This window comes from Triturus cristatus, chromosome 7 (genome assembly GCF_964204655.1).
Source record: "Triturus cristatus chromosome 7, aTriCri1.1, whole genome shotgun sequence".
Lineage (NCBI taxonomy): Eukaryota > Metazoa > Chordata > Amphibia > Caudata > Salamandridae > Triturus > Triturus cristatus.
In genome coordinates, this window is record NC_140590.1 from 1,472,975,290 (window position 1) to 1,472,999,442 (window position 24,153).

Below are 24,153 nucleotides of genomic sequence, written 5' to 3' on the forward strand. Positions count from 1 at the left end.
GAAAAGGGTAGGTGGACACAGTGTTATATAGAACATAGTCCTGAGAGCACGATTGAAAATGAAAACTAGATCTAGTATATGGTATAAACTATGCACCAAAAAGTGTGCTATAAGATGAACCGGGGCGTGAAATATAATATGCAATACATTGTGCGCAATGACAGATTCATTGGAGAGCGCGAGATAGCACAGGCACTAGCGCGTGCTATGAGATATGCGCCTTGGAGTGTAATATGCACAGGGCAGTGTTGTGTAACCTAACTAGTCTCTAAAGTTGTAATATAAAATATGTGCTGGGGAGTGTAACTTTGCATATGCACTGTAACAAAGATATGGATCCCAGATTGTAATATGTATGGCATAGCGCTGTGCGTTATAACATAGGCATCGAGGAAGGCACGTTAGATGGGGCAATATAACCCGTACGAAGGCAAGTGTGGCATGAGATATTCACGGGATGGTGTTACAGTGCACATGGTCTAGAGAGTGTCATAGCATACGCACTAGCTGCTGGAATACAACACATAGGTGTGTGGCTCTCGGCGGGCACTGATGGGTGTAACACAGCATTGGGCTCAGCCAGGAGCACGCTGTGACTCTCAAGTGATGTTTGTCTCCTTTCCAGAGAGTAAAATAAAAAGTATTACTCATCCGGCGGTGGATGTGTATTTTATTAACCATGAGGGGGGTTTCTTGCATAGTTTGGTCGAATTTTTGTCGAATCTCCTTTGAATAGCTTGGTGTGCATGTGTATTAAATGTGCCCGTCAATAGCTACCCATGTTTGTATAAATAAACGACAAGGGTGTCTACTTGGAGAGCACCCACCAGCGGGGGCGCCGGGATTAGGCACGGTAGGGCGTCAGACACGTCAGAGCTTCACTAGCGGTGCAAATACATTCCACGTGGATTCATTGTATGCATAGTCGCCTTTTATTGAATATCACGCAAATCGTCATGGTGATGGGTACATACGGTTTGCCCAGCATTTCCTAGGTGTTTCTATAAATATATATTTTTTATAAGGAGCCTGAGGAGGAGGGCAACGCAGCCCCCCTCCTAAAGAATAAAAAAAAAAAAAAAGGCCATGACCCTTGGGAGGGGTCCACGCGGCCCCCTTCCGAATACATTTTTTTCACCCAAAAAAATGAGGGTGCAGGCCCTGGGGGATGGGGTCCCCAGTGCCAATAAATTAGAAAAAGAAGGGGGGCCACCCAGCCCTCCTTCTTAAAAAAATAAAATAAATAAAAGACCGGCATCGCGCCGGAGGCCACGCCCCCTCCTTGCAGCACTCTACAAGCTTGCCCCCTGGCCAGTTGTAAGTTGGGGAATTAATTCCCCTTCAATACTGAGGGTCCTTGAGGGCCAACTAGCCCAACAGGTATCTCCAGTATGAGCCAGGGAGCTGCGTTGCAGACAGGTGTTCGGAGGCCACGCCCCTTTTAACACCTCTATGCAACGCAGCTCTGTGGCGCTTACTGGAGGTACCTAGTGGGCTATTTTGCCCTTAGGGACCCTCAGGATTCAAGAGGACTTAAACTCCCAACTTAAAAAACGGCCACAGGGCGTGTTTACACAGTGGGGAAGGGAGGGGACGGGGCCTGAGGTGACGTGTGCAAACACGCCCTGTGGCGCGTTTTAAGTTGGGGAAATAATTCCCCTTCAATCCTGAGGGACCCTGGGGACCAACTAGCCCACCAGGTGCTTCCAGTAGGCGCCACTGCGCTGCGTTGCAGAGAGGTGGTCTAGGCCATGCCCCTTTTTACATCTCTCTGCAACGCAGCTCTGTGGCGTTTACTGGAGGTACCTAGTGGTCTGGTTGGACCCTAGGGACCCTCAGGATTCAAGGGGACTTAATCTCCCAACTTAAAACGGCCACAGGACGTGTTTACACAGTGGGCAAGGGAGGGGACGGGGCCTGAGGTGACGTGTGCAAACACGCCCTGTGGTGCGTTTTAAGAGGTAGTTTTAATCCCCTGCCCTATTATATACTAGGGGCTTACAGAGGAGGTCATGCTAATCACAGGGGGACCGCAACGCATAGTGTTCCCTAGTGTATGTAGGTGTTTTCACTGTATTCTAAGTGTCTTTTTACATAGCACTGGCTCTAGGACTGGTTAGTCAGACTCAGTTACCACCAGTATCCGTCTGAAAAAGTTGAGGGTACAGGATGATTATGCAACAAGGCTTCTTTCTGCTCTTCTGTTTGTTCTTTCTGCACTTTATCCTTCTTCCTGCACTTTTCTTCGTCTTTGAGGACTTCTGTTGCTTCTTTCTGCATTTCTTTTTTTTCTTTCTGTGCGTTTTTTCTCTTTCTTCATATGTCCTATCTCTGTAGGCATAGTTAGAAATTAGCATTTAAAAAAACATCTGAAATTCACTGAAAAAACCATAGGTTTCAGGCACGTTATAGTTAGGAATTAGCATTTAAAAAACCTTAGAAATTCACTGAAGAAACCATAGGTTTCAGGGTCGTTATAGTTAGCTGGACTTTTCACTCGTACAAAACCATTGAAATTCCCTCGATATAGTTAGTTCCGCTAACTAAAAATAGAAACTAAAATTTTCAAAACAATGGAAATACCAATACCAGTTACAACAACCTATTCAGTAATTCTAAGATCCACATCCACTCATTCACCAACAGTCCTATACAGTCACTTATACATGTACTCACTCATCATATGTACTCATACACCTATACATCTGTTACACAACGCCACTCATCCATAAAATTACTCACACACAGTCACTCATGCTAATAAAGAATCAAACATCCATTTACTTGCATATACAGTTATACACAAACCACCACACTTACTTCTACAGAAATGTACACATACTTAGTCTTTTAAACAATCACTTATAGAAACACATACTTATTCATACAGGAACTCTTCCAATCTCTCACTCACATATACTCACTTATATACACCAATAGTCACATATACTAGTTTAAAACATATGTAGTTACTCATAAAGACACTATTGAGACAGTCATTCACTCACTAACACACCCATGCACACACTCATCCACCCATACAGTCCTGCACACATGCTGTCTTCAACACATACAAACAGTGAGTCGCTCATTCATGCACCTATGCACTACGTAATACCCCCACCAAACCATACAAACACTCAGACACTCATACTGATACTCAAAAAACCAACTAATAACCTATATAGACACTCATGTAGCTACTCACCAACCCATGCAGCCACTTATACACAAAGTGAGAGACTGATACAGATATTTACATATTTAAACATTACTCACTAAGCCATGTATTCACTAAGATACACTTTATCAGTCAGTTATACTATCAATTTTCCAAAAACAAATCATCCATTTAGACACTTATATACCCATTTATTCTTCCATCGACCTTGAGATATACATACATAAAACATATGTATTTTTCAGAAAAACACACATTCACTGGATGAAGTCATCAGTGATGTTATCAGTGATGTCATTTGAGATGTCATCAGTGATGTCACTGACCATGTCATGAGTGATGTAATATGTGACGTCATCAGCAGTGCATTGCGGGCGCGCGAGTTATAGTTAGCTGAACTAACTATAACGGGGGAATTTCAATGGTTTTGTAAGAGTGAAAAGTCCAGCTAACTATAATGCCCCTGAAATCTATGGTTTCTTCAGTGAATTTCTAAGGTTTTTTAAATGCTAATTCCTAACTATAACGTGCCTGAAACCTATGTGTTTTTCAGTGAATATATATATACATGTATACGTTTGAATTTGACTTTTAAAATAATTTAATTTAACATTAGGTCCTGTCTCAATGGGTTTCTGTTTAAAGCCCTTATCTCCAATAATTGCTATATCAGGTTGTTGCCGTGCAAGTCTTTGGCCATGTGTGGTGCTGGGCTTACTACTGCTCAGAGCAGAAGTATATTTACTACTGTTCTGGGTGCTTTCTTCTGAAATAACTATAGAAGTGCAGTTTGGGTATAATAAAGACTCTTTTGTGGGTGGGTGCATGTCCCTCCCTAACCCAGCTACATTCTGAGTTATCTAAATTAGACAATGCTCACACTAACACAATCTTAGTAAAGGATGATCAAAAAGAGATTATTTTTTGCGTATGGTCGAGAGTCGTAGCAGAAACTTCGTCGGGCTCTGAGAGAAAAAAGGGATGCTTTTTACATAGCGCAGAAGGGGTACGATTATGAGAATGAAGAGTATGTTGGGGAAATCTTGGCCTATAAAATCAAAGACAAGCAGAGCAGATCCAGTATAAAATATATGAAAGATGATGAAGGGTAAATTTTCTACCACCCCAAGAGATTTTGAAACAATTTGGTATATTCTGTCAATCTCTTTATATATCTGAAAACAATCTACTTTCACATGCAATTCCCCATTATTTAGAAACTAGAAAAATTCAAGCTTTGAGCGAACACCAAAGTAAAATGCTCGAGGCTGATAAAACTATAGTTGAAGTCTCTGCTGATATTCTTAATTTCTGTTCAGGTAAAACTGCGGGCCAGAATGGTATTCCTGTAGAACTCTATAAAATGTTTATGGGCATACTCGCCGCTGTTTTCCTCCAGATTATTAAGAGCATTAAGCAAAACCAGGCTATTCCTGCTTCTTGGGACTGTTAATATTGCAATCTATTTAAAGAAGGGTAAGCCCTTCATGGAGAGAGGATCATGCCAGCCATCTTCCCTTATCAGCAGAGATACGAAACTCTATACTAGAATTCTGGCTACTAAGCGCAGTTATTGATACAATTGCCAGTTCTTTCCAACATGGCTTCATCCATGGCCGAGATTCTACCATTCATACTAAGACAGCCATTGCACTCTTCGACATTGCAAATAATCTTCGGATATATGTGTGTATGATCCCCCTCGATACAGAGCAGGGCTACAACAGCGTCTTCTGGCCCTGTCGTTGGGTTACAATGGAAAAAATTGAATTTGGTGCTAAATACATGAATTGTGTCAATTGTCTCTAACAAAATCCATATGCCTGGGTTGTTATTGGCAGAGAAGCTTCTGAAGCCTTAGTGATTGAGTGGGGCACTTGTCAGGGGTGTCCATTGTTGCTGCTGCTATTCATTCTATATCTAGAACTATTTTTAAGTCTGTTTTATAATAATCACTCTCCAACGCCTATAGCAGTGAATGGCACTATAGTTCATTTTACGGATATAAGAGGATGATATTGCAATATATCGGTAAATTCAATTTCTGATATATATATATATATATATATATATATATATATATATATATATATGAGGCACAAAGCACTAGACTTTAGAAGGGTATCTTGGCTGTAAGCGAAACACAAATATAACGCAAGTCATATTAAATCAACCAACTACATTATCAGATTCCAGGGAAACTACCCACAGCCTATCTTGATATTGTTATATCAAGTAGTATGTATGAAATCTTCAAACTCAATTGAGTCTCTTCTTTCCAAATGTATCTCACTTATGCGTCTTTGGCACCGTTTGCCTATCTGATTAATTGGGAGATGCAATATAATTCAAATGAATGTGCACCCTAAATTTTTGTATCGATCTCCTGCCGTTCCACTTCTAGTTCCCAGTTCTGTTTTTCAAACACCTTGATTTGGCTTTTAGCTTTCTTTGGGGTTGCCAGCGGGCAAGACGTGCAGGAGGCTTTTTAAAGTTGCCCCAAGAAGGGGGAGGATGCGCATTACCAGATTTCAAACAATATTTTTGGGCAGCATTTGGGGAACATATTTGTTGTCTTGTGACTAAGAATTTTGGTAAATTAATGCTTCAAATGTACCAAATTGCTTTGGGCAGAGATGTTTGTAGTTTGTGTGATTTAAGATTATTTGGGATGCATTGTCTATCTGGCTTGATTGGTGTAGAAAATGCATTATTATGCCTATCCATTTGTATATGCAAGTACATGTTTCCCTCTGTTTTTCAAAATCCTACATATTACATTTGGCATAATAGAGGGTACAAAAATTCAGCTATTTTTTCTGATTTGGCACTATTTCCTCTTTCTCAGATCTACAAGGGGAATTAGCACTCCTGTATAACACTTTTTAAAAATATCTACTGGTAGGTGATTACCTAGCTCACAATCCACCCTCTGTTTCAGAGAATAATGATCTACTGGATATTTTTTTCAAAAGGAGGCCCCTGATTTACGTCAAACAAGCTTTACGGTTGTTTTACTGCTTTTAGGCAGAATGAGCTGGTGAAACTGGCTGACAAATGGTCCAGGCAGTAAGGCCAGACGGTGGATGCCCAAATGATCGTGCTGGAATTTACTATCTCTTCTGTACTCATTCTCTCAGCCAGGTTACAGCTGCAACCATTTAAAACTACTTGCATGCCCTATATTCTATTACAGAGCAGCTTACCAAATGGGCTAAAGGAAATCAAGGTATTATACACTGCCCATGTTTTGGCTTCTCGGCAGGAGATATTGTGCACATGTTTGTGACATGCTCCCTCCTCCACAGAGTTTTATTTGGGGGGGGATGTTATGAGCTGGGTAGGGAAGACATTGAGGACGGATGTGTTCTTTAATTCCTTGAAGTTTATACTTGGCACCAACTTATAAGCATCTCCGGTTAATGTGCCTATCTTACTCAGTTCTATTATTGTTGCAGTCTCTGCATTGCGCAAGAGGGAAAAAAGCCAATCCCTGCCCTTATCTTGATCAGTAATTAATTTTTTTTTTGGAACAAACAGCTTTCAAAGTCCAAGGGAAGTGATGTCTTATGAAACTACATAATACTTAGGGACACATTTTTTTCTATATGATGTAAAATTGATTCCTGTGTACCATGCAGCTGACAGATCGTATTCTGTTATTGTGGTATCTTTTTTATCTATTCTGTTTTGATTTTATATGAACTGTATGTGAATGTTGGTTGCATTCACCGACTCTCAGAGAATATATCTTGATTCTGTCTCTTGTTATCGTTTTGTGGGCAATATATCAATACTTCTGATTTCTCTGCAGGCAAATTTACTCTTAATAGGTCACAGCGGAAACTGAGATTTACCAACCAATGGTTTCTGTAAATACTTAGGACCACTTGGTGGTGGGGTTGTCTTCTCAAAAAGTTGCTATTCAAGGTTCTACATGTTCTTCCTGCCTGAGGAACAGTGAGCCTATTCATTTAATAAATCTGTCATTGTTTCACAGGTAACAAGATTTGTAGTACTGTTACATCTGATTACATTGCAAATGGGGACTAAATATTATTAATTTAGAGGATTTTTAAGTATTGTTGCATTTTTGTATTGTGATTTGCTGAGCTTTTGTGTCTTTTTGCTCACCTCATGTGGATGGTATGAATTTTACTGTGTATTTTACTACAATTGAGGGCTCATTTTGGATGTGAGCGAGAGTAGGTGGCCTGATTCTTAGAGAGCAAACCCAAGCCAGTCTTTCTTGTGCTTAGGACTTAGAATAATTTGGACATTTCTCTTGAGACAAAACCTTTTGTCAGACCTCTTGCTGCATTTGGCTATTAATGTTTAAATTTAACTGAGCTACCTGCTAATTCACTGTATATGAGATTATTTAACTGATTAACTATATTTCTTCCACCTGTAATGATCTTAAACTTTATTAAACCTTTATGGTTTCTTACATAGTATCAGACTCAAGTAGGCTTATTTAATTGATTGCTACTTAATTTATTGCCAATCCTGTCTATTCAGGGACACATTTCCTCATATTCTTGAGAACAACACCGCCCCCTATTCTGCATCGGTGCTTATCTGTAGATTATTTTATAAGGCACCGTCATCACTTTCGGCGTACTTTGAATGTTCTTTCTAAATATAAAGTTAAAACTTACCTCAATCTATTTTTGTATTGCAGGTTAACATGGCATCCAATCCCATCCTAGATACTTGGTATGAGGCCAGAGACTGGGCACTAGAACACATGGAGAATGAGGAGGGCTGGATAACACGACAGGACTACGAAGAAAAAGGAGGCCAGTACCTTAAAGAACACAGTGCTTCCAATGTCTATGTCCCAATCACCATCTCAAAACCAGTACCGCGGCCAGCAGCTGTAGCAACAGGGGAACCTACTGCTGTCACTAAAGCAGTTGTAACGTCTGCCAGCAGCATCCCAGAGCAAACGTAGCAAACCTTCAGACATCAATAAAAGAAGTAATGACTTCTACGAGCAGCACATCCAAGCCAATGTACGGAATGCAGGAGAGTGCACAGCACACACTAATTGCACTGCCTTTTGTGGTTTGAAAGGGAAGCAGAATGCACTATGCTCCGGCCAAGGATTCCTTCTACACACAACTGTTATAGACCACCTATGGTCCTGCAGTTTGAGAGGTCCCTAAATTCTCTTACTGGAAATTGTAAATATGTTAAGTTGAATTGTTAAAACTGGAAGTATCCTGTGAGAAACAAGGATTGTGGCCGGAGAGTAGCTGTATAAAAACACATTCAGATTGTCAATTGCAATCCAATTATAACTGTATTTGGTAAACATATGTAAAGCCTAGTCATGCTGGTTGTAGGATATTTTCCAAGTTGGTCTCTGTATGATGAAAATGTCCACCTCATGGATGGCAGTTAGTCATCGATTTCTTAAATACACATACTCTTTAACAGCAGTGGAGCTGTTTGGAGTTGGAATAAGCCACTATAAAAATCTAGCTCTTCCTCTAAAATTTGAATATTGTAATCACAAAGCAGGAAATTATTTTGCTTGAGATTAAACAAACATCTCATGGATGGTAAACTGTGTACAAAAACTCTGAGAGGCTTTTGAAACACTAGCCAAGCTGATTAACCCGTTAGATCTATACATTATGCCAATGTATTTGTTTTATACACGAGTCTCATATAGACTCTTGTGGGTTCCTCAGACTTTTTTTTTTTTCATTTTATTGCACATTTTTGTGCCTACAGCACATTGTACAGTATTATGCATAAACTCAGAGGCGGAATATATTGATAACATCAAGTATATTGCGACAAGGACGTGACCCAGTTTGGCTTCAGACCAGCTCACGGTACTGAGTCCGCCTTGGTGACCGTCCTGGGCGATCTTCGTTCGCGAGTCGACATTGGACGGGCAGCCTTTTTAGTGCTGCTCGACATGTCGGCCGTGTTCGATATGGTCAACCACGCCATCCTGGTCAGTAGACTAGAGGAAATCGGAGTGACGGGTTTGGCCCGTGAGTGGCTGGTCTCTTATCTGAGGGGCATACGTCAGGTGGTAGCCTTGCCACCGTTTCAGTCTGACATCAAGGTGGTTGGGCAGGGTGTTCCTCAAGGGTCTGCCATCAGCCCCATTCTGTTTAATCTTTATCTTCGGCCCTTGGTGAGCCTGATTAAATCATTTGGCATTGCGGTCACCAACTACGCTGATGACACGCAGCTTATTTTTTCTATCGAGGGTAAGGACGCGGTGCCTCTGGAGACCTTCCATCGTTGCATGGCAGCAAATGCAGATTGGTTGAGGCAAAACTCCCTGCAATTCAATAGCTCCAAAACAGAGGTACTGCATTGCTCGATGGATCGTGTCCCCCGTCCGCTGCCATTTGATTTCTGGCCCACCCCCTCCCAGGATGCTCCTTCGGCAGCAGGATCCGTCCGGAACCTGGGTGTGATGTTTGGGCCCAATCTTCAGCTAGACGTATTTGTAAACAAGACTGTGGCCACTTGTATGGCACTGCTCCGTATACTATGGAAAATCCTTCCGTTGCTACCGGTCCATGCTCGGCCAGAGGTGGTGCATGGCATTATATTGAGCAGGTTGGACTATTGCAACGCATTGCTGTTAGGAGCACCCGCCAATTTGGTGGGTAAACTGCAACGAGTGCAGAATATGGCTGCTAAGTTGGCCCTTTCTCGGCGGCGTTCTGATTCTTCCACTACGGCGCTGGCGGACCTTCATTGGTTGCCCACCTTGCAGCGGATTATTTTTAAAGCACTGTGTTTGGTGTTTAAGGCGATTCATGGGCAAGGCCCTGTCCCGCTGCAGGAAATGTTCGCGTGGTATGTACCCGCACGTTCTCTCCGATCATCGTCAGCCTATCTACTGGTGGTTCCGAAGGTTTTGAGGGCCCGGATGGGCGGACGGTCCTTTAGATTTGTGGCACCTAAATGTTGGAACTCCCTACCTCTGTCGCTGAGAAGTATGGGGATTTTTCCTCCTTTAGGAAAGGATTAAAAACTCATCTTTTTCCTAGGTCAGGTTAATTTGTCTGGATATTGTAACATCGCGTGTTGTTGGTAAAAAGTCAAAGCGCCAGGATACCCTTTGGGTGACAGTTTTTTTTGCGCTATATAAATACGCCATACAATACAATACAATACAAGCACGGACCAACATCAGTTTAATTCTCTATTATTTCGCAGGAGCTGTAGATTAATACTTAAGTATTATTGGATATCTAGTGTAAACACACAAAATACGGAACCGTGGACAAATGTTACAAGATAGTTTTGCAGTACTCATCAATGCAACAACATGTGTGAGCATGACATGGTGATGCCTACCATGCCCTGGGTTCCAGACTTCTATGTGAGACGGCTAGTGGGTACCTCAGATTCTGATGTAGGGGGATGATCTCCATCGCACATGACTGCCTTGAGCTCTGTCAGAAGGGTGTCTTAATGCAGCAGCTATGGGATATTTGTGCAGCCCCAGAGCATCTTCTCTGTATTGCCCTGCTTTCGGCCTGCACCCGCGCATTCAAGGAGAGTTCCCAGGCGGATAGGGTGGTACGGTTGGGAGATTTTAGTTTGCGTATAATCTGATGCATAGCGAGTTATGTTGCTAGATGTATGAACCAAGCTGTGGCCCTGTTTCTCTTTGTCTGGTGCAACTGGCCCAATACGCAAGTTCTCCAGTTATGCAGTGTTGTACATCCCATGCATCTGGCCAGATGGCTGCAATCTTGTGCCAGTACTGGGAGAACGACGGGCACTCCTAGAGCATGTGGAGTAAATCTGCGTCTATTGTGTGGCAGCGTGGACAGGCTGCGTCAGTGTGCTGCAATTATCTGTTGATTTTTTTTTAAGGATGAGGCATACCCTGTGTAACGTAACATATATTGTAGAAGGTAAAAAATGTAATTTCGAGGCATTAGCGTAAGGTACTCTACAATGCACTGCCGCTTCCTATCGGTGTGTGGTCAATCCAGGTCGGTGTCTCAATGCGACAAGGGAGGTAGCAGTGTGCAAACGCAGGTAGCTTGCAAGCCAGCGGACAAGATGACGGCCATCTCCCAGCACGTAGATGTATTGTATCGTTACGTGCCTATCTGGCTCCTGTTGCATGTTGCCCAGTGTGCTGTCAGTGACCGAATGATGGAGTTATGCAGAAGGAAATGGGGGTAGACCGGTGTCTGCTGTGAGCTCCTCCAATGTTACAATTACAAGATAGTCCCTGATAGGGGAGATTCACACACAAAACAATGAATATAGGCCTGAAATCAGTGCTATATTAAAGTGGCCAGCCGGACAGAAAGTGTAATAATGTTTCAAATCACATAAAACCCAAGAATAAAGTGGAACACAATCCTGCATCCAACGCAACATATGTAACAAAGACACAAATGAACAGAAATTAGCAAATTCAGAAAAAGTCTCAGGCAGAAGAAAAAATGCTGGTAACTTGCATAAAGAAATGCAACAAGCAAACAATATGTAGAGACACCGTTATACATCAGTAATTAATTCAATTGCGTTTACGGTGCATATAAGGTCGACGTTTCGATCCCAAGGAAACAATATTGGGATAATCAGGACGTAAAAGTTACATGCCTGAGGGAATTTTAGCCTGAAAGACAATAGTGAAAGGTAGAGGGAACAAAAGAAAAATAAGTAGATCAAAAACACTGTAGAAAAAGGGTCTGTAGCATAGTGCTAGTGAGAGAGACGAAGGTGGTACAACTTTTCCATCCGGACGTCATGTACTAGGTGTTGATACAGTACACATGCTGGGTGAAAATTGGTAAGAAACAACAATCTCAAGGTGCAGCAATGGATCAAGACCTTAAAGTGTTACGGCGTGGGTGCTATGGGTGAAATGGCAGCCTTGCATACAAGTGCTATAATGGCGTGAGTTATGAACGGGCGTAGTTGTTTCTAGCGTAGCTTACCAAGCATAATAGCAAGGGGCAAGCAAGGAGGCAATTGCGAAAATGCCAGGAAGGGATTACTGCGGTTTCACGGAGGTACGTTAGATCACTTGAGCATCTTGGAGCTGGTAAAAAGAAACGGATTTCAGGAATAGCCACCAATTGTATGGTCTTCAACCAATACGGGCATGCGTTAACTCTTACCATAGCAAAGGAGGTAGGGTGGTATTGGGGCAATTCCCAATTGAGGGTACTGGTATGGAGAGGCTAGGTAACCTAGTAAGAAGAGAGAAGGCTCACAGACAGTGAGAGTGCTGCGGGGATAGGCACGTGAAGGATAAAAACACAGCTGCTGAAGGGCTTACCTAATTATACGAATAGCGGCAACCAATCCAATTTGGAAATATATGAAAGGTGCTGTGAGTCATGCAACTGTGATGCGAGTACTCGTGAGCCGGTACAATGACCCGTGCGGGGGGATAACAGCGTATCAAGGGAGTGAGGAATGATATCTATGCAAGTAGGGTCTTGCCGGTGACGGTGCTTAGCTGTGTATCCTTCGGTATTCTGGTGTGCTCTGGGAATGGGCGAGCCGGGAGGAAGGTATATAAGGAAGTGCAGGGAGGGTCATGTGACAAATCACGTGATCTGAAGGTGCCCGGTTACTTGGCAGTAGTGGCCATATTGAAAGGGTAGAATTTGCCGAGCGAAATGAATATTGAATGAAAGAGAAGGTTATAGGCAATGAAAAGTTAGTAAAAAGATTGTGGGCAGGAGTGCCTCCTGTAAAGGTTGTCTAAAGTGTGTTCCCTGCGTCAATGCCAGTGGCCTAGTTCCTGTCACGAGGTGGTTGCTGTGCCTTGCAGTATACCCAAGAGCAGGCCTCACCAATCATGTAAGGAAGAGGTTCCGTCTGAAGCAGCGGTATGCTACTCAACAGAGTCAACATCATCTCCTACGCCGACGACACTCTGCTCATCATCTTGCTGTCAAAAGACCCCTCCACCGCCAGAGCTAATTTCCACAGATGTATGATGAACGTCACCGAATGGATGAAGGACAACAACCTCAAGCTCAAGATGGAGGTCCTCATCTTTGGGACCAACTCTCCATGGAACGACGCATGGTGGTCTGCTGAACTTGTCCCAGCTTCCGCCCAGACAGACCATGCCCTCAATCTCGGCATCATCTTGGACAGTAAGCTCTCCATGAAGAAACAGGTAAACACAGTCTCATCCACTTGCTTCCATGCCCTTCGCATGCTTTGCAAGATCTTCAGGTGGCTCCCAGTTAACACCAGAAGGTCCATCACGCAGGCCCTCTTCACCAGAGGATGGACTACGGAAACACACTTTATGTAGGAATCACCGCACACCTCTTGAAGAGATTACAGACAATACAAAACACAGCGGCTAGACTCATCTTCAAACTCCCCAGACATGCCCACAGCGCACCCCACCTCAAGAAGCTGCACTGACTTCCGATCCAGAAGTAAAACCAGTTCAAGATATTGACCCACGCATACAAAGCCCTGCATAACGAAGGACAAGCTTGCATAAACAAATGCTTGACTTTCCATCAACCAACCATACACCTACGATCCCCATCCCTCTTCCTCGCAGACACCCCTCGGATCCGCCGAAGCAAAAGCAGAGGACGCTCCTTCTCACACTTGGCAACCACAGCTTGGAGCAACCTTCCCTTGCACCTCAGGACCACCCCATTGCCCCAGCGATTCAGGAAAGGACTCGAGACCTGGCTGGCTGAATGAACAGTTCAACACAATGAAGGCAGCAACTCCAGCACCTTGAGTCCCCCATGGGTAATTTGCCACGCTTTACAAATCCTAGATTGATTGATTGATGCCATGCGTAGCAGAGACTGCTTTCTCATCCCATTCTAGTATTGAGGTGAAATAAGTGCACCACTCGGGGTGCATCCCAATGGGGAGAAGCCCACACCGTGTCTTCCAGTTGGACACCTGCCAATCACCTGGACACCCACTGTAGCTGGGAGGTCGGGTAGAAATGTTCAAAGTTTGGTACGTCCTGGCCACCTTATTTGGGCGGATGATAAAGTTTAACCAGAGCCACCCTGCAGTGGGACACATGCCAAATAAAGTCTCCCATGGATTGCTCTTTGTTCCTCTGATGAATCCCCTTTTGAACCTAGCCACAAGCTTTCCATAGCCAGCTGTAAATCAGCAGACAAGTCTTAATCCACATCTGCTAACTCAAATGACTTTCTGGACTGATTGGGGAAACATGTTTGACCTGTTACTTATTCAGTATCCACTGTTGCCTTAGTGTTTCCAGTCCAGCCCTAGTGTGGCAGAGAATGTGTCCAAGAACCTTACAAGGGCTTGGCGAGAGACCTAAAATCCTGTCAAGACAGGCTCTTTGATGTGACAGGTAATTGGACTTTTAGAATCTATAGAATTTGGCCAAACTACCTTCAACATTACATTTGTGAGCAGGAGAATTTAGCAGCCATATGCTTGAGGGGTAATGCCAGCATGACCATTTCCTTCAAGGAGAAAGTATTCTGCTCAAGAAGAACTCTAAGCTGGTCAAACTTGTCTCCTTTGAAAATGGTCCAAACTCCAATGGTATGCTTTTAGAGAATTAATTTATTAAGAAACTATTTAAGCACATTGGCATGTTAACAAGCATCTACAAGGCGTATGGGGACATGCGTCAGTTTTCCCTCAGTGTATTTTCTTCCCCCAAGGGCAAGTACTCCAGTGGACCATTACCCGAGACTTCTAACTTGATTCTATCCCTGCTCTTCCAGAGTTTGAGACACCATGGTGGAATTTCAATGTTCTTTCTTAGAAGCCTTGTGATGCTAACGGTTCTAATGGCTTATTCTCTGCTCACAACTGCTCTCTTTCAAACAGATTCTCCTGTAGACTTTCTTCTACCTTTTTCAAGATAAGCCTGAAGACTTTTACTATTAATCTTCATTTGAGCGCCTATTATTGAAGACACTTCGGGTTCTGCAGTCAGCCTAGGGTAACTGTATAGTACTGGTTACCACCTCCAGCTTTATTCCCCCCCCCCCCCAGTTTTGCTTTCTGGTTTTGGTCCTCCCGGTTGGCTGCTTTTATACTTCTGTTCTTTTAATTGTGTTGTTTGTGGTATGGATTTGTTTGCTTTTAAGTGCTGCTGGCTTAGGGTAAATAAAGAAATAATGTTTGCCTTTATGTCTATGTAAACATTATGTTTTCCAGCCAGTGGGTGGATACTGGGTGGGAGAATCAGCATGAACTGGGCAAACATACTTCTGATGGATACATCTGCCAGTGGATTCCTCACCTTGTGAATATCCCCTGCACCAGCATTCCACGGAACTTTTTTTCCCCAGCTCTCTACGCCGACGACGTCCTAATGCATCGGCTCCGCTAGCGACTCCGTATGACGTCACCGGAGCCATAAGAGAGCCACGTCTGCGTGATGACGTCAGTTCCACCCATTTTTTCCGTGCCCCTGAGGCGCACAGGTGGACCAACGACCGATTCAAAGTATACACAGTATACAATATACAATCAAATATACAAAGTACATAAACAAAAGGAAAGCTAAATAAAACAAGCATTTCCTACCAATGTACCAGAAAGCATAACAACATCTCAAACAAGACAACTTTTAAGGTATACAAAGGTGGAAAACGGGGAGGCAGGTGGGCCAGTGAGGAATCCACAGGCAGATACTGTATCCACCATAAAAAGCGTTACCGAAGGTAAGTAACTTGTTCTTCTGATGGATACATCTGCCAGTTGATTCCTCACCTTGTGAATAGATTCCCACAGCAGTCCCCACTCCCGGAGGAGGGTGTTCACCTTCCTATACCAAAAAGTCTTGCAAGACAGAGTGCGCAAAGTGGCCCTCTCTCCTCATCTCAGAGTCCAAGCAATAATGCTTTGCGAAAGTATGGAGGGAGGCCCAAGTCGCGGCTTTACAAATATCTGCCACAGGAACACCCTTGGCCAAAGCAGATGTAGATGATTTAGCTCTAGTTGAATGAGCCCTAATACCCTCAGGAGGAACCTTACCAGCCAGGGCATAGCAGATCTTGATGGCAAGGATGATCCATCTCGATAAAGTACGCTTGTGCACCGCTCTTCCTTTAGAATGACTAACATAGCCCACGAAGAGCTGATCGTCCAGACGAAAGTCCTTCGTTCTGTCCAAGTAAAAGCTCACAGCTCTCTTTGGGTCCAGGCGATGAAGTCTTTCCTCCTCTTTGGAGGGATGAGGAGGTGGATAAAAAACGGGGAGAGTAATAGACTGCCCCAAATGAAACGGAGTAACTATTTTAGGTAGGAAAGCAGCCCTGGTCCTGAGTACCATCCTTTCAGCATGTAATGTTAGAAAAGGGGGTTTAGAACGAAGAGCTTGAAGCTCACTCACCCTCCTTGCCGAGGTTATGGCTACAAGAAAGACCGTCTTAAAGGACAACAGCCTCAGAGGACAACTATGAAGAGGCTCAAACGGGGACCCCATCAGAAAAGTTAAGACAAGATTGAGGTCCCACTGTGGCATTACAAAAGGAGTAGGAGGAAACGTGTTTGTAAGGCCCTTGATAAACCTTAGTACAATTGGAGATTTAAATAATGACGGTTTATCGGGAAGACATAGATAAGGCCGAAAGATAGCCCTTGACTGTGGCCACAGCGCAGCCCTGCTGAGCCAGGGAAAGAGCAAACTGAAGCACATCAGAAAGATGGGCTTTTAAAGGGTCAATGGATCTCTCTCCACACCATTTAACAAACTTAGACCACCTATATGAGTAAACGGACTTGGTGGAGTGTCGCCTGGACGATAAAATAACATCCACCACATCTGGCGGGAGGGAGAAGGAATTCAGGTTGCCCCGTTCAATCTCCAGGCATGAAGGTGTAAGCTCTGGAGGTGGGGGTGTAGAACCTGCCCCTCCGACTGTGAGAGGAGGTCTGCCCTCAGAGGGAGACACAGCGGAGGGCACGAGGAGAGGTGGAGAAGATCTGTATACCACACCCTTCTTGGACAATCCGGGGCGACCAAAATATCTTGGGCCCGGTCTTGGCGAATCTTCCTCAGAACCCGAGGAATCAAGGGTATGGGAGGAAACGCGTAAAGGAGTTGTGAGCCCCTACTCAACTGAAACGCGTCCCCCAACGCTCCCTGTATCGGATACTGGAGACTGCAGAATGACAGGCAGTGCGCGTTCTCGCGGGTGGCGAAAAGGTCCACCCGAGGAGTCCCCCACGTCCGAAAGACATGACGAACCACCTCTGGATGGAGCCTCCACTCATGGTCGGCGGAGAACTGCCGACTGAGACTGTCCGCATGCACGTTAAGCACCCCGGGCAGATGATTTGCCATCAGACAAATCTGATGGTCCTGAGCCCAGGACCAGAGACGCAGAGCCTCTCTGCAGAGACAATGCGACCCCACTCCTCCCTGCTTGTTGACATACCACATCGCGGTAGTGTTGTCCGTCAGGACTTGAACAGACTGACCGCGAAGGGAAGGGAGGAAGGCCTTGAGTGCCAAACGAATCACCCGCAATTCCAGAAGGTTGATGTGAAGCAACCTTTCCTCTGGAGACCAAAGTCCTTTGATCTCCAGATCCCCCAGATGCGCACCCCACCCTAAAGTAGATGCATCCGTTATCACTGTGGCCACCGATGGAGTTAGATGGAAGGGCTTTCCTTGGGACAGATTGTCCTCCACGCTCTACCAAGATAGAGCCGCTGCAGCTTCTCTGGAGATCCTGATCGACTCCCTGAGATCTCCGTTGTGCTGATACCACTGCCTACGGAGGCACCACTGGAGCGCCCTCACGTGCCTGCGTGCATGGTTGACCAACAGAATGCAGGAGGCGAACAGACCAAGCAGGCGAAGAACCTTCAGAACTGGAACAACCGCTCCATTGTCGAATAAAGGGACCATCTCCTGAATGTCGAGAATTCTTTGAGGTGGAGGAAATGCTCGACACACAGTAGTGTCCAGTACCGCCCCTATGAACAGGTTGCGTTGAGAGGGCACCAGGTGAGATTTGGGCACATTTATCGAAAAACCCAAGTCGAATAACAGCTGAGATGTTACCTGCAGATGATGCGTTACAACAAATAAATGATGGACGGAATGACTGGATTCAAACTAGCCTGGCTGATGAGGGGTGATGACCCGAAACCAGTTCCAGGATGCTTGTTTCTGGTCCACAGAGGAACTGGCTTGGCAGTTCGGGCTGGACTGTTCCCATGAGGCACAGGGTCAAGACTGATTTGCATATGGCCATGTCTGAACTGGGGTGGCGTAGTGGGCAAAAGAACAATGGATTTAACCCAGATCTCTTGACTGGGGGAGAATGTCTGCATTGTCAGCATTCCGTCCATCATTTGTTTGTTGTAACGCTTTTCGCCCTAAGTGGGATGGGTATTCCCAGACGTGGGACCCGTGCTCACTACGCCACTGGAGTCAAGCTATCCTGGCTGATGACGGCTGATAGCCAGAAACCGGTCCTAGGATGCTTGATTCCGGTCCAGGGAAGACATGGCTTGGCAGTTCGGGCTGGACTGTTCCCATGAGGCACAGGGTCAAGACTGATTTGCATATGGCCATGTCTGAAGTGGGGTGGCGTAGTGGGCAAAAGAACAATGGATTTAACCCAGATCTCTTGACTGGGGGAGAATGTCTGCATTGTCAGCATTCCGTCCATCATTTGTTTGTTGTAACGCTTTTCGCCCTAAGTGGGATGGGTATTCCCAGACGTGGGACCCGTGCTCACTACGCCACTGGAGTCAAGCTATCCTGGCTGATGACGGCTGATAGCCAGAAACCGGTCCTAGGATGCTTGATTCCGGTCCAGGGAAGACATGGCTTGGCAGTTCGGGCTGGACTGTTCCCATGAGGCACAGGGTCAAGACTGATTTGCATATGGCCATGTCTGAACTGGGGTGGCGTAGTGGGCAAAAGAACAATGGATTTAACCCAGATCTCTTGACTGGGGGAGAATGTCTGCATTGTCAGCATTCCGTCCATCATTTGTTTGTTGTAACGCTTTTCGCCCTAAGTGGGATGGGTATTCCCAGACGTGGGACCCGTGCTCACTACGCCACTGGAGTCAAGCTATCCTGGCTGATGACGGCTGATAGCCAGAAACCGGTCCTAGGATGCTTGATTCCGGTCCAGGGAAGACATGGCTTGGCAGTTCGGGCTGGACTGTTTCCATGAGGCACAGGGTCAAGACTGATTTGCATATGGCCATGTCTGAACTGGGGTGGCGTAGTGGGCAAAAGAACAATGGATTTAACCCAGATCTCTTGACTGGGGGAGAATGTCTGCATTGTCAGCATTCCGTCCATCATTTGTTTGTTGTAACGCTTTTCGCCCTAAGTGGGATGGGTATTCCCAGACGTGGGACCCGTGCTCACTACGCCACTGGAGTCAAGCTATCCTGGCTGATGACGGCTGATAGCCAGAAACCGGTCCTAGGATGCTTGATTCCGGTCCAGGGAAGACATGGCTTGGCAGTTCGGGCTGGACTGTTCCCATGAGGCACAGGGTCAAGACTGATTTGCATATGGCCATGTCTGAACTGGGGTGGCGTAGTGGGCAAAAGAACAATGGATTTAACCCAGATCTCTTGACTGGGGGAGAATGTCTGCATTGTCAGCATTCCGTCCATCATTTGTTTGTTGTAACGCTTTTCGCCCTAAGTGGGATGGGTATTCCCAGACGTGGGACCCGTGCTCACTACGCCACTGGAGTCAAGCTATCCTGGCTGATGACGGCTGATAGCCAGAAACCGGTCCTAGGATGCTTGATTCCGGTCCAGGGAAGACATGGCTTGGCAGTTCGGGCTGGACTGTTCCCATGAGGCACAGGGTCAAGACTGATTTGCATATGGCCATGTCTGAACTGGGGTGGCGTAGTGGGCAAAAGAACAATGGATTTAACCCAGATCTCTTGACTGGGGGAGAATGTCTGCATTGTCAGCATTCCGTCCATCATTTGTTTGTTGTAACGCTTTTCGCCCTAAGTGGGATGGGTATTCCCAGACATGGGACCCGTGCTCACTACGCCACTGGAGTCAAGCTATCCTGGCTGATGACGGCTGATAGCCAGAAACCGGTCCTAGGATGCTTGATTCCGGTCCAGGGAAGACATGGCTTGGCAGTTCGGGCTGGACTGTTCCCATGAGGCACAGGGTCAAGACTGATTTGCATATGGCCATGTCTGAACTGGGGTGGCGTAATGGGCAAAAGAACAATGGATTTAACCCAGATCTCTTGACTGGGGGAGAATGTCTGCATTGTCAGCATTCCGTCCATCATTTGTTTGTTGTAACGCTTTTCGCCCTAAGTGGGATGGGTATTCCCAGACGTGGGACCCGTGCTCACTACGCCACTGGAGTCAAGCTATCCTGGCTGATGACGGCTGATAGCCAGAAACCGGTCCTAGGATGCTTGATTCCGGTCCAGGGAAGACATGGCTTGGCAGTTCGGGCTGGACTGTTCCCATGAGGCACAGGGTCAAGACTGATTTGCATATGGCCATGTCTGAACTGGGGTGGCGTAGTGGGCAAAAGAACAATGGATTTAACCCAGATCTCTTGACTGGGGGAGAATGTCTGCATTGTCAGCATTCCGTCCATCATTTGTTTGTTGTAACGCTTTTCGCCCTAAGTGGGATGGGTATTCCCAGACGTGGGACCCGTGCTCACTACGCCACTGGAGTCAAGCTATCCTGGCTGATGACGGCTGATAGCCAGAAACCGGTCCTAGGATGCTTGATTCCGGTCCAGGGAAGACATGGCTTGGCAGTTCGGGCTGGACTGTTCCCATGAGGCACGGGGTCAAGACTGATTTGCATATGGCCATGTCTGAACTGGGGTGGCGTAGTGGGCAAAAGAACAATGGATTTAACCCAGATCTCTTGACTGGGGGAGAATGTCTGCATTGTCAGCATTCCGTCCATCATTTGTTTGTTGTAAAACCTGCAGATGATGCTGCACCATCTCTGGGGACTCTGCCTTCAGAAGCCAGTCGTCCAGGTAGGGGAAAACCGGAATTCCTGACCTCCTGAGATGGGCTGCCACCACTGCCATCACCTTCGTGAAGACTCGAGGTGCGATAGTAAGACCAAACGGGAGAACCGCAAACTGGTAATGTTGCGACCCAACCGTAAAACGGAGATCCTTCCTGTGCTACTTCAGAATTGGGACATGGAAGTACGCGTCCTGCAAGTCGATCGACACCATCCAGTCTCCTTGCTGCAACGCTTGAAGAACCTGCGCAAGGGTCAGCATCTTGAATTTCTCCTGTTTCAGGTAAAATTTCAAGACTGAGGTCCAGTATCGGACGCAATCTGCCGTCCTTCATGGGAATCAGGAAATACCGGGAGTAGCATCCCTGACCCCTTTCCTGCTCTGGAACCACCTCTATCGCACCCTTTTGAAGCAAAGCTAGCACCTCCTTCTGCAAAAGAAGCAGATGGTCATCTGAGCAGTAACCCTGGCAAGGAGGGTAAGGGGGAGGAAACTCCCGAAAGGGAAGGGCTTACCCAGTCTCCATTAGGTTTAAAACCCAAAGGTTGGTTGTAACAGATTTCCAACCTCGCAGAAAGTGGGACACCCGACCCCCCACAGATCTTACATGATCCAGGATGGGGGATCTAGGACTGCTTACCTGAAGCTTCATTGGGAGCAGAGGAGGCAGAAGATGAAGAGGGGTTGCGGCCAGAACCTCTCCAACCTCTTTGTCTCCCTCTATAGGACCTATAGAGGGGATCCTGCTGCTGCTGTTGCTGCTGCTGCTGAGGCTGCCGGAAGGAGCGAAATGAAGACCTCCCAAAACCTCTGAATTACTTAAGCCCAAATCCTTTAGCAGGAGCCTGCAGACCTAAAGATTTCGCTGTCACCCTGCTCTCTTTAAATCTCTGCATGGCAGAATCAGACTTTTCACCAAAAAGTCTCTGTCCGTCAAAAGGCAAATCCACCAATGTGGCCTGAACGTCCGTAGAGAAGCCAGACGAACGAAGCCACGCGTGGCTCCTAGTGGCTATAGATGACCCCATTATCCTTGCCACCGAATCAGCCGTATCAAGCCCCGACTGAATCACTTGCCTTGCAGCAGCCTGAGTGTCCGTAACCACTTCCATAAAGGACGCCTTATCACCTTCTGGCAACTTAGGGGCTAAAGATTTAATTGAGTCCATAAGAGCATGAACATAGCACCCTAGCAAGCAGGTGGCATTAGTGGACTTAAGCGCCATGCTCCCAGAAGAAAAGGTCTTTTTAGCCGCCTGATCCGCCTTCTTAGACTCCCTATCCGCAGAAGTCTGAGGAAAAGCTCCTGAAGCATGCTTCGAGCATGACGCCTGTACCCCCAGACTTTCTGGAGAAGGGTGGGAAGATAGAAAACCTGGATCCCCAGGTGCCACCCTATATCTTCTCGCCACCTGCCTGGAGACTGCCGTCGAAGAGAGTGGCTTACGCCAGACGTCCATAACTGGCTCCAAAATAGCCTCATTAAAAGGCAGCAAAGGCTCACTGGTCAAGGTAGGCGAATGTAACACCTCCGTCAGAAGGTTAGGTTTATACTCAGCAGAGGGCAACTGCAAGTCCAGCAACTCTGCGGCCTTCTTTATTACAAGATGGTAAGGAGCCAGTTCCTGCGGTGGAGAGGACCTAGAGGAAGAATGCTCCCACTCCGGAGTCATATCAAGGCCACTAGCCTCTTGAATCCCTTCAAATTCATCGGAAGATGTATCCACCTCACCTTCTTCCACCTCCACTCTATAACGCTCCTCTTCCAAGACCCTCTGGGCCTCTCTCCTTGACCGGATCCAAGGAGTCGGCGGCGCCGTACGTGGAGTCGGACGAACCGAACGTGGAGCCGGAGGTATCGGGGTAGGCGGCGCCGGAGTCGGCAGCGCCGGACGCGGAGCCGAAGGAGTCGGCAACGGCGTCGAGGAAGGCTCCGAAGAAGGTCGATCCAATCAAAGCCGAGATGGATCCCCAGACGGCGCCGGAAACTGCCACGAAGGCGCCATCGGCAGAAAGGGCATAAACGGGGCCTGAGCATAATGCTGCGGCACTCCCAGAGTGTATGCCATAGGACCCACGGGACCAGTAGGTGCGCCGGATGGGAAGGCAGCCCGTTAGAAAATCCCAAACATCGCATTTAAAAAATGCGTCGAATCCGCACCCGGAGTCGGGAACTGCGGATAAGGGAATAATCCCGGATCCGGCTGAGGAGTACCTGGTACCGGAGCCGCAGTGTCCTCAACAGGCGCCGCAGGATCATCCGGCTCTGGAGAAGGCTCTTTTTCCTGATCTTGCTCGGCCTCAGAAGCCGAAGACACCACTGGAACCGGTGACTGCGCCGGTGACTGCGCAGGGGACTGCGCCGGGGACCGCGCCGGAGTCCGCTTCGGCGAAGGAGATCCCTCTGGAGACTTAGATGGAGAAGGAGACACATCCTTACTTCGACGTCGAGGCGAAGTCGATCTCGACACCTTGCTCTTTGAAGACCGGTGCCGAGAGGAATGCTTCCTCTTCTTATAATGTTTCTTCGACTTCGAAGAATGCAAAGTCGATGACTCCGGTCTCGATCTCTCCTTCTTCCTACCTGTCTTCTCCTTCTTAGCCTTGGCCATGAAGAGCTTCGCCTCCCTTTCTTTCAAGGCCTTGGGATTCATCCTTCTGCAGCTAAAACAATCTTGCAAGTCGTTGTCAGAAGAAAGGCACCATAAACAATCTTCATGGGGGTCTGTCATTGACATGTGGCCCCCACATTCCCTACAAGGTTTAAAACCCAACTTCCTAGTCGAAGACATGACAATTTTCTCCAACAGTAACGCACTACACGACTACAAAGTAGCAGGAGAGTGCTGGAAAACTGTTGCGCGTCAACGGCGCGGAAAAAAAGGGAACTGATGTCATCACGCCGACGTGGCTCTCTTATGGCTCCGGTGACGTCAAACGGAGTCGCGAGCGGAGCCGATGCATTATGACGTCGGCATAGAGAGCTGGGGAAAAAAAGTTCAGTGGAAT

The 24,153-nt window shown here is 46.3% G+C and overlaps 1 protein-coding gene across 1 annotated transcript in view; it reads left to right on the forward strand.

Annotated features, from left to right (window-relative positions):
• ACTR5 (actin related protein 5) overlaps positions 1-8,769 on the forward strand; it is a 144,828-nt gene extending 136,059 nt beyond the window's left edge. The window contains exon 9 of the mRNA XM_085619239.1: positions 7,866-8,769. Coding sequence (XP_085475365.1) covers positions 7,866-8,138 — 273 coding nt within the window. The 3' untranslated portion in view covers positions 8,139-8,769. The remainder of the gene's footprint in view (positions 1-7,865) is intronic.
• Positions 8,770-24,153: the final 15,384 nt, after the last annotated feature.